At 39.0% G+C, this 13,545-nt stretch overlaps 2 protein-coding genes across 2 annotated transcripts in view; both read left to right on the top strand.

Moving 5' to 3' along the window:
- The first annotated feature begins 6,696 nt into the window (after window positions 1-6,696).
- LOC131046315 (uncharacterized) lies at window positions 6,697-7,200 on the top strand. Its single transcript, XM_057980021.2, has one exon. It carries the CDS (start codon window positions 6,697-6,699, stop codon window positions 7,198-7,200), a length of 504 nt encoding a protein of 167 aa, XP_057836004.2.
- Window positions 7,201-9,238: 2,038 nt separating this feature from the next.
- The window catches only part of LOC131046333 (uncharacterized), an 87,780-nt gene continuing 83,473 nt past the window's right edge, over window positions 9,239-13,545 (top strand). The window contains exon 1 of the mRNA XM_057980055.2: window positions 9,239-9,592. Within this exon, the coding sequence (XP_057836038.1) occupies window positions 9,469-9,592 (124 nt within the window). The 5' untranslated portion in view covers window positions 9,239-9,468. The remainder of the gene's footprint in view (window positions 9,593-13,545) is intronic.

Genomic DNA, 13,545 nt, shown 5'->3' with positions numbered 1-13,545 from the left:
TCTGTCTTCGAATCTGATTCCATTCGTCATTTTAAAATACAAACTTTCAAGGAGATATCAATCTGATCTTAATCGGATCTTCCTTCAGGCGGTTAGGCTTTATAGAAGGAAACCTGGCTCTAATACCATGTTGAGGTTATTAATCCCTCCTTAAGTCACTCAATCCTTCTAGTATAATCAATTTGCTTATATATAAATTGCTGGGTGAAGATGCACAACAAATGATCTTTATAAATTACACAACAATTGTAATATCCTGACTTCACACGTATATTTTCTGCAGACCACAAACAAATATATATGTGTTAGAAGAGAACAACATAACCCTCTATATCGTATACACTAAATTTACATCAGCCTCTCCTATGACGTATATGTCTGATTAGTATTGGTCTCTCACAACCACACACCTAGCAATTGCCCCCGATAGAAGATAAATACTCGTTCAATTTCGGTGAGGGGTTGTGACCTCAATCAGGGTGGCATACCAAATGAGGGGGTGCGATGTGTAATCACCGATAGGCAAACAAAACATAATACGTGCTAACTAAACATAAATAATTAACTAAACATATATTATTAAATGTTGAAGGCCTTAAGGCCAATTTAATATTTAATTTTATCCAACTGAAGCTATAAATCATCAACAGTTTGGGGCACCGACCGAGCTGAAAGATCGTCTCGACCATCGGGTCGACAACCACCATACACAGAGCATTTGAATGCTAACATCTCCTGCAATTTTGAATTTCAACCATTGATTGGAGAGATTTGCATGAAGATGGATGCATGAGATCTCTCCATGTAGCGTTCTAAGAGGCCCAACAAAAGATTAAAACACAACCATCCAATTAGATTTCAAGTGAAAATGGGCGGTCGAGATTACACCACGCAGCAGGCCGAGTCCACCAAACTCAATGCAAGCCTTAAGATGATTGAATGGTGAGCGTGCCTCCGTGGGGGGGGGGGGAAACTATTAGAGGAAGGGAGGCCACGGGGCCACGATAGCTATCAGATGAAAAAGTGGACCCCACAAGCATAGGCAAGAGTCGGTGAAGCAGCCAAGTCAAAAGACACACATACACTCAACACTTAGACATACAAGAAAGTGCTCTTGGCCGAGTCCCAAGAAGATCCACCGCGAGGACCACGTCAAACCACCTAGAAGAGCTCGACACTCGGCCAAGCACAAAAGTTCCCCATGCCAAGCCCCAACTTAAAGGCCGAAGACCCCTACGTCACCCGAGGCCCACCGCATCCATGTCAGCACCAAACAGAAAGAGCTCAAGGAGCTCGGCACTCGGGAAGGTCAAGAACTTCACCTCGTCGAGCCCTGAGTAATTGCCATGTCGACATCAACCTCTCCACTGGGGCACATGCAAAAAAGATCACGAAACTCTGTAGGAGAGGGAATCTCATCCCATCGAATCTTGAGTAGTTGACATGTCAACCACCACCCGCTATCTGGTTGGAACAAGCATAGAGATCGGCTCGCCAATGATAAGGGACCCTCCAGCCGGTCACCTTAAGTGAAAAAGACTGCCTTGACTGGCCAACTCAAAAATATAATTTTGACCTTGAAAAAGATGAAAGGACCCCCTCATTGTCCTCCACCGCAGTGACTAACACGACATGTTAGACACAACATGCATAACACATGGGTTAAACAAGTGTGCAAAACAAGCAGGTTATGCAAAAAAATTAGATTTCTCATATCACTTATCTTCAGGGGAGGGTTGACACAAAAAGGTCAACAAGTACATTTCCAAACCCTATCACAATAAGTCCCCAAAGGTACCTAGGACACCACCCTATCTAGATAGCTAGTTGATTGTTAAGTAATAGGTTATATGTTTGTAGAAGATATGAACATGATCATTTATAACTCTTCTACAATTGAAAGAAAATGTCACGATGATACAAACAATACTACATTTAACAAGACATTGTTACTAACATATATATCCTAATTAACATGAAACCAAAATATATAAAACAAAAAACATAACAAAATCTTTAATCCCTCTTCTCAACCTCCTTAATCTACTAGAACCTTCTTCAAACATCCAATCAAACAAGATTCTCTTATCCTTTTTCTCTTTTAACATTCAACCCTATCCTCTACTTCTCTTCTTTAATTTAAAATATAAAGTGTACTAAAATATTCTATGATATTTGATATTCATGTTTTTTTTTTTGTGGAGAGTTGAACTTTGTCTATATGAAACAAGCCCAAAGTCTTAACACAACCTTACTAACCATTTAAATTAGCAAGATTCCACCAATTGATATTTATGTTAAATGCTAAAATCAAGAAAATATAATTAAAATACATTAGTTAATCTATTTTATTTTTTAATAAGCTTAAAGAAAAAATTATTGTTAATGATGATCCTATAAGCCCAAGTGCCCCCTCATCTTCGGCCCCCTAAGGGACAAACTAACCCTTGTGGGATTACTGAAGACTATCCCCACATAGACAAGATCCTTGAAATAATCAAAACCCCTGTTGATTCTGTGAAGAAAATGAGACCAGTTGAGACTCTTGAAGATGGGGAAATCCCCCCGGTTATCAACCTATGTTTATCCCCCAATTATTCTACCTCCCCTTCAATGGGTAAGGATGAATCTCACCATACCCGCCTTCCCAATGGTGAAGCCAACCCCAAGTACTACCAAAACCCCAAAAAAACCTGTGATGAGAAATCTACTATGGGGAGACTAAAAAAACAATTTTCACATCTCCACCTCAGTCTCCTAACAATTCTGTGACCTTGGAGGAATTGTCTAGGTCAATCTTGTTAACTTCTAATGTGGAGACCTCCCCCCCTGTATTCCTTCTGTGGATAATGAGGAATGGCTGGCACATAAGAAAAACACCAGGACAAAGAAGGCAGATGTGGGCACTAATAACAAAGGTGGAAGACCAACTCAGAGAGTGTTGAGGTAGAAAGCTATGGCGAGGGATATTGCAAGGGGGCGACAAATGACCTTGGATGGAAATAACAAAACTAAGAAATAAAGTTCCTCTCCTGGAACATAAGGGGACTCAACAACCCCCCAAAACAATTTGCTATAAAGAAATATATCTTAGATATGAAGATTGATATCTGTTTACTACAAGAAGTCAAAATGTCTTACCAAAATTTTGCAATGACTGTTAACAAACTTTGGGGGTGTCTGGTGGAATTGGTAACCTTTGGAACCTCTGCAAGCTTCAAGGTACTATACATGTGTTCTCACATAACTATCTAGCGGTGACCTTCAAACTTGGTGAGCTCTATTGGCACTTGTTCAATATATATGCCCCCAATTCTAGGATGGGAAGGCATCTGGTTTGGGAGGAAATCGTTGATTGCATCCTTGAGGAATAGAGTACTCACTACATGTTGGCTGACGACTTCAACACTCCTCTCTACCCTTCTGAGAAATGTGGCGGTCTTATGGATTATTTTGATAGTATGGGGGATCTGGCCAATCTCATAAATGTTACTAGTCTCTTTGATTTAGATCTTCAGGGTATCCCTTTCACCTGGTCTAATAATAGGAAAGGGAACCACCTCATCCAGGTCTGACTGGACATATTTTTAGTCTCTACTAAATGGGATATTGGTCACAACTCGTCTCTAATGACCCTCCCAAGGACTGCCTTAGACCATAGCCCTCTCCTCCTCCAATGGACTGACAAACCCCCCTTGGGACCTCCTCCTTTTCGATATGAGATTATGTGGGCCTCCCACCTGGATTTTAGAGAAATGTTCAGGAGGTGGTGGCCTCCCCAGTTCAAGGGATGGCTATGTTCAGAATATCTAAGAAGCTGAACCTCATTTGTCAGGAAGTGAAAGGCTGGAAGAAAGAAACTTTTGGTGACATATTCAAGAAGAAGAAGAAGGATCTGTGCTCCAGACTGGAGCATATTCAAAGCATTATGGCTATTGGTGATCCTCCCCACTCCCTCCTTCATGAAGAAGAGGATTGCATAAAGAAATGGAAGGACAATCTAACTAAGGAGGAGATCTATTGGAAGCAAAGATCTAGAATCCAATGGCTGAAGGAGGGAGACATGAATTTTGCCTTCTTCCACTACTCAACTAGTATTCACAAAAGGAGAAACATGATCAAAAGTCTAAGGGATAACAATGGACGGGAGATCACGACCGAAGCCCAAATTGGTCAAACTACTACCGACTTCTTCATCTATATGTATACTGAGAATGGGAGAAGAAATGACGCACTCCAAGATAGGCTTTTGAGTAAACTACCTACAACCATTAGTGAAGAGGATAATAGCCAGCTCCTATCACCTATTTCTATGGAAGAGGTTTGTGTTGTTGTCTTTGCTATGGGCACCTATAAGACCCCAAGTCCGGATGGTTTCCCCCCTACCATTTTCCAAGAATTCTGGTATATTGTCAGCTTTGATGTCACTAAAGTTGTGAAGGACTTCTTTAGGACTGGTAAATTGTTGAAAAAGTTGAATAACACCTACATTGTTCTTGTTCCCAAGTCTCAGGACCCTAAATGCATGATGGATTTATGGCCTATAAGTCTTTGCAATACTATTTATAAGATCATCTCTAAGGTCATAGTGAATAGAATCAAACCATTACTTCCCAAGTTTATTAGCCCTTCCCAAAAAGGTTTCGTCCTAGGTTGTCAAATCTTGGATGCGACCATTGCCACTCATGAAATTATTCATTCCAGAAACAAAAGCAAAACCCCAGGTATGGCTTTTAAAATGGACATCTCAAAAGTCTATGATAAAGTCAATTGGTGTTTCTTGTTTAAAACTCTCGCAAAACTTGGCTTTAATCCCAAAATTGTTGATATGATCCGAGAGTGTGTGTCTATGGTTCAGTTTTCTGTCTTGGTTAATGGGGCTCCTAGGGGCTGCTTCAAAGCTGAAAAAGGTATCAGGCAAGGGGACCCCCTTTCCCCCTATCTTTTTATTATGATTGTTGAGGTTTTGGGCATAAATTTTTTGAATTTGGCAGTCAATGGGAGAATACAGGGAATCAAAGTTGCTTCTACTATCCCCCCCTCTGTGATTCAACAATTTGTGGATGACACCTATTTGGTAAATCTTCTGTGATAGAAGCTAAACATTGGAAGAATCTGCTTACTGAATATGCCTCTACTTCAAGTCAATGCATTAACTATAATTAAAGTAATCTTTACTTTTTCAACACCCATATTGACTTGTAGACTAGAATTCTTAATATTCTTGACTGCCAATCTGCTAATTTACTTAGAACTTACCTGGGTCTCCCTCTTACTGTCAAAGAGGTGACTTCGACTTTCTGGAATACTATCCTTGAAAGAATACAAAAGAAACTTGCGGGTTGGAAGGGTAAATTCCTTAGTAGTGCAGGGAAGCTCCAGCTTCTTACTGCCTCTCTCCAGGGTATCCTTGTTTATTTCCTCTCCCTATTCAAAATCTTGGTCTCTATGGGGAGAAGCTTGAGAAGATTCAAAGAAATTTCCTTTGGACTAGTATGGAAGAAAAGAAACACCTCTCACTAGTTAATTGGGATATTGTTTTCTTGTCTAAGACTATGGGTGGTCTAGGTATCATAAAGATAAATACCTTGAACAAGGCCTTAATTGCCAAAGTGGGCTAGAACTTGGCTAGAGGGGAGACAGATTGGTGTAGCATTATTACGGATAAGTACTTGGAAAGAGAACAGTTTTGTTTTAACTTGAATTCCATTGGCTTACCTCCTGGGTCTAAATTATGGAACAACATACTTAAACTTAGACCTATTATTAGAGAGGGACTGAAGTGGCAGCTTGAAAATGGAAGAAATATCAAATTTTGGGAGGATACGTGGCTGGAAGATAAACCTTTGGCGGAAACTCACTTCTGCCAATTAATGAACATCCTAAAGGACCAATTTGGTGATTATGTTACTGATTACATTGTGCTGAGAAGAGGAAAGTGGAAAAATCTCTTTGATCTTCATTGGTTGGCCTGTCCTCTTGCCTAAAGCTCTGGACCTTCAGGCCCTCATGCACATGACGATGATACATTTGTCTCTCTATGAGGATAAATTCATCTGGAAGGGGACTTAGTCTGGGGATTTCTTGGTCAGATCTGCTTACATACAACTTTTGAGATTCAATGGGGACACGAAATGCTGGAATTGTTTTTGGAACCCACAACTTATACCAAAGATTAATTTCTTCCGGTGGACTCTCATGCATGGAAAAGCGCCGACTCAGGAAAACTTAAGGAGGAGGGGTTTCCAATTGCTTAATAGGTGAATCCTTTGTAAATATGAGGAGGAATCTATCAACCATATTTTTATTCACTGCCCCTTCGTTAGACACTTGTGGACCATTATCCTTGAAAAATGTGGTCTCCAATGGGTTTTCCATGGTGACATACACCACTTTGTGGATAGATGGTCATCACCTTCTCACCATCCCCTGGTTATTCAGCTATGGAAACATATTCCTCCTCACATATGTTGAAGTGTCTGGAAAGAAAGAAATAATAGAATCTTTAGAGATGCTGAAAGTTCCCCAGATAATGTTTTTTATAGCTGCTTCAAGATGATCATGGACAATATCTCAGTGACCATATAGAAAACCCCCTCCAATCCCCCTAACTCGACTGACTGGAGGATTGCTGAACATTGGAAACTCCCCCTAGAGTTCAAATTGTTCAACAACACTAAAAAGATCAATAGAAAAATGACAAAATGGGAAGCCTCAAGTCCCTCATGGCACAAATTAAACTTTGATGGGGCGGTCCACAATAATTGGCAAGCTGGAGGTGGTGTTATAAGAGACCATCAGGGTTTTCTTATCGTCGCCTACGCTGGAAGTTTGAGGAACCATACTATCAACCAAGTTGAGGGGATGGCCGTTTTATGGGAAATGAAGTTCGCCATTGCTATATGTATCAAACAACTTGAAATTGAAGGTGATTCTAATATAATTGTGGAGGCTTTCAGTGGAAGAAGTGTGGCGGGATGGAAAGTGGAAGTGATATTGAGGGATGTTAGAATGCTCTTAGCTAACCTTGATAGTTTCACTATCTGCCATATTTACAGAGAAGGGAATGCGGTTGCTGACTCCATGGCTGCTTTCGGAATGCTGCAAGATGGCTTACGGTGTTGGAGGAATGTTCATCTGTTGTCAGTGGTTACCAAGGAGATCCTTGAGAGGGAAAGTTTAAGTGCTAATAATGTTTAATCTCCCTTTGCTTTACCTCTTATCCATTTGTAATCCAATGATGATTATAATTTTTAAATTTTGAACCTGAAGTTGGAACCCAACAAGTGCTGGATGGACATCCCACTTGGCGGCATATGGCCTAGTCATTATTCCCAAAATAACCCAAGGTGGCTGGATAATGATTTTATTTCCTTGCGGAGTACCGATATTGGGAAAGGTAGTATTTTTTTAATCATCCAGACGAATGACTTTGGTGTTGATGAAGGCAACAACCTATCTTGCCTAATTAATACTGGGCGGATTGAAGGTTCACACGAGTGGAATAGATCTCAGGCTTGGTGGGTTTTTTTAAACACAACTTGCAATAATCATGACGATTATTGCTTTGCCTTATTACAAAATTTGGTGGGTCTGTTTCTGGACTCTTCATTTGCTCTTGAGTGGCTTTGCATTTCTAATTCCCTGCTTCTCACTACTACTGTTAAGCTGGAGGAAGTGGATATGGGGGGTGACAAACTGAGGCTGGAACTGGATAAGACAAATGATTTCAAAGCCAAGTTGATGGTTTGGTTTGTGTGCATGGAAGGAGGGATAGACAAATTCATGGAGAATATGAAGGGCAATGATGAGAGATTGTCTAAATAGTTTGTGACTTCTTGGGTTGATAGAAGGATCATTGTGGGTGGCATTTCATTTGAAGTGAATGAGGAGGTTATAGCACAGGTGACGGGCCTTTCCATGGAGAACCGAAAATGGAAAAAGCAGAACCGTATTTCGGACACCACTAGTCTGAATCAATTCTTCCACGATGGTGAGAACCTTGTGAAGCGGACTGGTGGGTTCAATTGTGAGGAGCTTCTGTCGCCATGGGACGAGGTGTGCTACATCATCATGAAATATTTTACCCTCGAAGGGCGGTATGGGGTTTTCTACTACTACCATCTCCCATTTCTCAATCATCTTAAAAATAGGGATCATATTTCTATTCCATTCTTTTTACTGCATTCTATGACTACTAATGTCAAAGATGTTGCCGAAGCGAAGAAAAAAAACAAGGATTATACTATTCTCCATCAAGGTCTCATCCTTCGCTTGTATAATTTTCATCTGGCTCTTTGCCCTCCCCGCATGATATCTATTCAAAATATGCCTAAAAGTCAGTCCCCACCCATGACCACTGCTAATCCTGAAAAAAACCCTACCCTTATGCTTGACCTTGGCCCATCCAATGTCTACCCTCTACAGGTCTCTACTCTTAACAAGAAAAGCAAAAATCGTGCTTGCCACTCGGAGGACTCTAAACCCTTTGAGCCCAAGAAGGTGAAGATTCAACAAATTGACTCTGATGTGGAGATCACTAATGAAGCTAACACCCCCTGTTGCTTTGTGAGATTGATGTCCAAACCCGTGAGAAAGATAAATCCTTGAAGGACCCCTCCTCATCCCATGACACTGGTGATTCTACGAATGTGGGAGATGATACCAACTCCCTTGGCAAAGCGGCCCCATCCTACTCCACCTCGCCCCCCCTACATGAAAGCTCTACCCATGTCTCTGAAAGCCCTAACAATTTTGTGAACTCGACTGTTGACCCCAATTCTCGGGCCAATTCTCCGTCCCCTACCCTTAGGATCGAGAAAATGTTTATTGTGGAGGAAGCTAGCAGTATCAAGGAGGAAGCCGGATGACAAGTTTTTGGAAATGGAAAAGAAAGTGGATGCCCTGAATGAGAAAATGCAGGAAATTGTCAGCAGAGCGGAGATCATTGAAAAAAGGCTCCAAGAGGTCACCAAGTTCGCGCTGAAGGTCATGCATAGCTCTGCGACCACCCATAAAGGAAAATGGAAGGAGGATGAGGACTACAAAGACCTCTTTAAATTTCTCACCAAAGAATGGGCTAGGAGGCTCCTGCCCAAGCTCAGTCATAGCAAAAAGAAATAAGGATGCTTGCGACATGGTTATTTTTTAATTTTTTGGATGGCCTTTGTGGTCTTAGTTTTTTTAATTATGATCATAGTTATAATCTTTGCTGGTTCATCTCTGACTTGGTTATCTTTAGCCCTGCGTGGCATATCTTACTGTTTATTATGTGTTTATTATGATAAATTCTTAGATAAATTGCTTTAAAATGCATTACCTTTCAAATCGTTTTTCAAATTGCTTGTACACTGAAAATTCGTCATTAGCATAACATAAATTTTTAGATAGTGGATTTTCTGCGTAAATAAACAATTTTTTTAATGAATACATCTATTCTCAGTCACACTGTACAGAAGAAGCTTTAGAATGTCTGGCCATGGCTACTGCATCTTCACTTCTGTGTTACCTGCTCATACTCTCCGCTTCGGATCCTTAAGTTCAATTTCGCCTCCATTTCATTTGTATTCGGCTACACCAACAATAAAAAGAAGTAAGTTATGTTCAAATTAATTTTCATTTGGATTGGGAGTTTCTTACACTGGCCTTAGATTTGCATGTTCAATTTACCTTGAATTTTATGTTTCAAGTAATTTGACAGTAAATACGTATCCATTAGTGCCATTTACTGGCATTATTTCAACATTTTGCGTTTGGGTGTGGTATGTTCTGTGTGGAATGAATATGACTCAGATGTTTGAAACCGTGACAATTTGTTCCCCTTATCTTTTCTGTTTTTTTCCTGCTAGCATCCTCTTCATGTCAATCATATTATTTTGTTTTGCTCTATCTATATCCATTTCTTTATTTTTCGTTTTTTAGGCTCTATAATTTCTCAGTTGACATGTTTCATAAATTTAAGGTAATTGCCAAAGTATGTCAATTGTTTTGTTGATTGACGGAAAAATTTCATAAGACAAAGCTTCATGTTCTAAGAAATGAATACAGAAAGAGTGGTGTGTATCTCTGTGATTGGACATCTTGGTGTAAGTTGTTTAGGAGTTCGATTTCACACTCTGGCAAAGCCAGAACATGTGAAGGGCCTGTTGCCTCAGTCACCCGAAGATACGGGGTATGGATATGACGACTAAGATGGCATTTCAAATCAGGGTATATCTGGAGATGTGAGGATGCTGAGAGGTAAAGCCCTTATACTGATGCTTCCTTGGGATGATTATGCAGGCTGAGGCTCTTGCTTAGTGACACAAAATCCAAAGTGTGTTGATCGAAGACCCAAGGTTTGAGTCTCTGCTGGTCCAGGTGTCCCATCAAGTCAGCAGCCAACAAAAATAAGTGGTTTTAATTTGCTATGTTACATAAGCTGTGAAAAATGTATGACAATATTGCAACAGGGCAGCGCCCATAGAATAATCACTTGCAAATTTGCCCTAAAATATTTCATATATGACAAAGAGTTCTATGCTTTAGTACAGGCAGTGAAAAAGTTGAAGCATTACTTGATGGGCAAAGGAACCGTTGTTCATATAGATCATCAGTCTCTCGTGTATTTGCAGGCTCAATAAAAAAATTGCAGCTCTTTTTAGAGAAATATAGGTAAAGTATGCTCAAAGATATCATATTTTTTCATTATTCTACTTAAAAAATCATCATATTATTATATTATAATTAGTATTAAATCATTGTTATAATTAATATTAAATTATTATAAAGAAATGATTATGTTATTAAGTTTTAATATATTCTTGTTATTATATTTCTATATTTCATTAAAATCTTTAGGAAAAAAAAAACTTTTAGTACAAAATTATTATTATTATTTTATTATATTTCTATTGAACTTTTGACAAAAGCAAAAAATCTACTAAGATTACATTATTATTATATTATTATATTGGTGGATGAAAAAAAACTAAAAGCAAAAAACTGTTGAAGTGGGAGGATGACATCCAACAAAGATGTCAAATTTAATGCTTCTGGTTTTTGTTTACGAGTGTTTTTGCATCCATTATTGAGTGTAATATGCCTTCGGCGTAACAAGTCAATAGGATTCATGCAACAATTCAAGTTGGTTATCAAGTACAAACAGGGTGTGGCCAATAAAATGGTGAATATGCTGGCTAGGACACCTCTTCTTTCAGTGTTTAGCACACTTTCTGAGTTGGAAACCTTCACCAAATGAGGTGTACGAGGAGGATTATGGGAAAGATGATTTTGGACTGATTTACAAGGTCGTCTTGAGGGGTAAGGTTGCTGATTTTGAGCCAAAACTGGATTACTTTTTCCAAGATGGATTGCTTTACAAAATGGGCATGTTATGTGTTCCAAAAGAAAGAAGGTTGTTGTTTTTACATGAGGCTCATGCTTCAAGAGTTGATGGTCATTTCCGTATTGGAAAGACATTGGGTAACCTTCAATGGTAATGTGTATTGGCCATTTATGCAAGTAAACATTTCAAAGCTCATTGGGATGCAAATTATGCAGCATAAACCGAACAATTGGAAGTTGAATCTGTACCAGCAATTATTAGTACCTTCTCAGCCATTGAAGAGTGTCTCCATGGATTTTGTTGGAGGTCTGCTCATCACCGAAAGAAGGTTTGGCTATCTTTTTGTGGTAATGAGCTATTTTAGCAAAATTTGGGTGCTCATTCCTTGCGAGAAAATGCTTTAGGGCAAAGTTGCAGCTGAGTAATCATGTGTGGGTTCATTGTGGGTTTCTGCAAGTTTCTTGGGGAAATTTAACATTCTTTATTTGGAAGGATGGATACCTATTTGAAGTGTTTGATCACTTTTCATCCCTAAACCTATGGGAAAACAAAGGTAGTGAACCAAACTCTTGTATGCTCTTGTGGGGTTATAATCAAAAGCATGTTATGTCACGGGATGAGAATTTGCCATAAATACAACATTCAATAATAGGTCATCCATCAATTCTGATAGATTTCCACAATCCATAATAATGAAGTATGTAGATTTCTAGATTTGATTATGTGCAAGTTCTTGAACATCAACATTTCGGATCACACTCCATGATCCATCATCAGGATGAATGAGGGTTGTCCATTTCATAGATACAAGATTTGCAAGGACTTAGAGACTTGGCAAGTTTTGTGACCAAGTGAAAATGAGGCCCATGGACTCGGGGCTTGGGTATTCGGCAAGTTTGGTTAGTCTTGTCGAACTTGACAAGTCTTATTGGGAAGACTCAGCCAAGTCAAGTGTGAAAATCAGATAAAAAGAATAAAAACATGGAAACACTCAAATATAAAAGCATGAAACTTAGGGATATTTTGACATGTTTGGAGGATTATGTGAGGTTGGTCAAAAGATAAAATTATGAAAATGGCATGCATCATGAAGATTTTTGTTGTTTCAAACGTGTTGTCCCTCGACCCCACTAGGGGCATTGCCCCTCAACCCCCACAAGGGGTGCTGCCCCTAGACCCTCACGAGGGGGATTACCCCTAGATCCTTGAGAGAGGCTTATCCCTTAACCCCAGTAGTGGTTGCCTCCCTCAAATACTTGCTCCAGTATAAATTAAAAAATAAAAATAATTTATATTTTTGGTTTGTAGAGTCAATCCTTATCCTAAGTTATGCTTCTATGGCTGTAGTGATATTTGTAGTGTTTTTCGAGAGACAAGCTCATGACTCCACATAGAGCTAGCAACGTTGGGTTGAACAATACAAGCTCCTCTCTACCATAGTTTATGACTCCATATTGTGACTTTTGTTTTTGATGCACTTCTTAATCCACAAGTTTTGTACACCTAAAACACTTGACAATATTCATATATTAAAAAACCATGTAACCCCGAGTTTTCAAGCCAATTTTGGGGAGGGCTAGGGGACAATAAAGGGGATGGCTATATAAAATATAGGGGAAATATTAAATATTCATATGAATTCATGGATAAAGCATGCATATATACATTATATTCATATGAAAATATGGTAAAGCATGCATAATATATAATTTGTAAGATCTTTAAAATGAAATAGACCTGCAGATTGCTGCTGCTATAAAAATTAAACAGGTTGTAAAACAATGAATCACTTTAAGTGCAATCTAACGTCATTTGTTTCCTGAAACCCAACGCCCCAGCTGGATGCAAAATTTGGTAAATGATGCTTAACAATGACAACTAAAAAGATTATTAATCTCATGGTTGTATGCTACCCAAATTTCTTTTTACAAAGTGTCTTTCTGCCACAGTTCCAGTGGACCTGTTACTGTCGATACTTCTTTTAATAATTTTATCAAGCTAACTAGTTTTGGTTGCTCCTTTTGAGCAGGTTATTATTTGTTGTTGATACTATACTTATTCACCTTAGGAGCTCCAATGTTAAATTTGTACTACAGTTTGCTTGTTTGAGCCATATTTGCACTCTTTTCCCAATATTAGAAAAAAGAAGTTTACAAGCTTCTTAGTTTCTTCTTCAAACTTTCTTTCTTGCACACTTCCACTTGACCTGTTTTTTTGAA

This window comes from Cryptomeria japonica, chromosome 2 (genome assembly GCF_030272615.1).
Source record: "Cryptomeria japonica chromosome 2, Sugi_1.0, whole genome shotgun sequence".
Classification (NCBI taxonomy): Eukaryota; Viridiplantae; Streptophyta; class Pinopsida; order Cupressales; family Cupressaceae; genus Cryptomeria; species Cryptomeria japonica.
The sequence above is the reverse complement of the archived record's forward strand: the minus strand, read 5'-3'. Positions and strand labels throughout refer to the sequence as shown.

Excerpts from the sequence above, each read along its gene's own strand:
- LOC131046315 (XM_057980021.2), top strand. The coding sequence starts at position 6,697 with ATGACAAAATGGGAAGCCTCAAGTCCCTCATGGCACAAATTAAACTTT.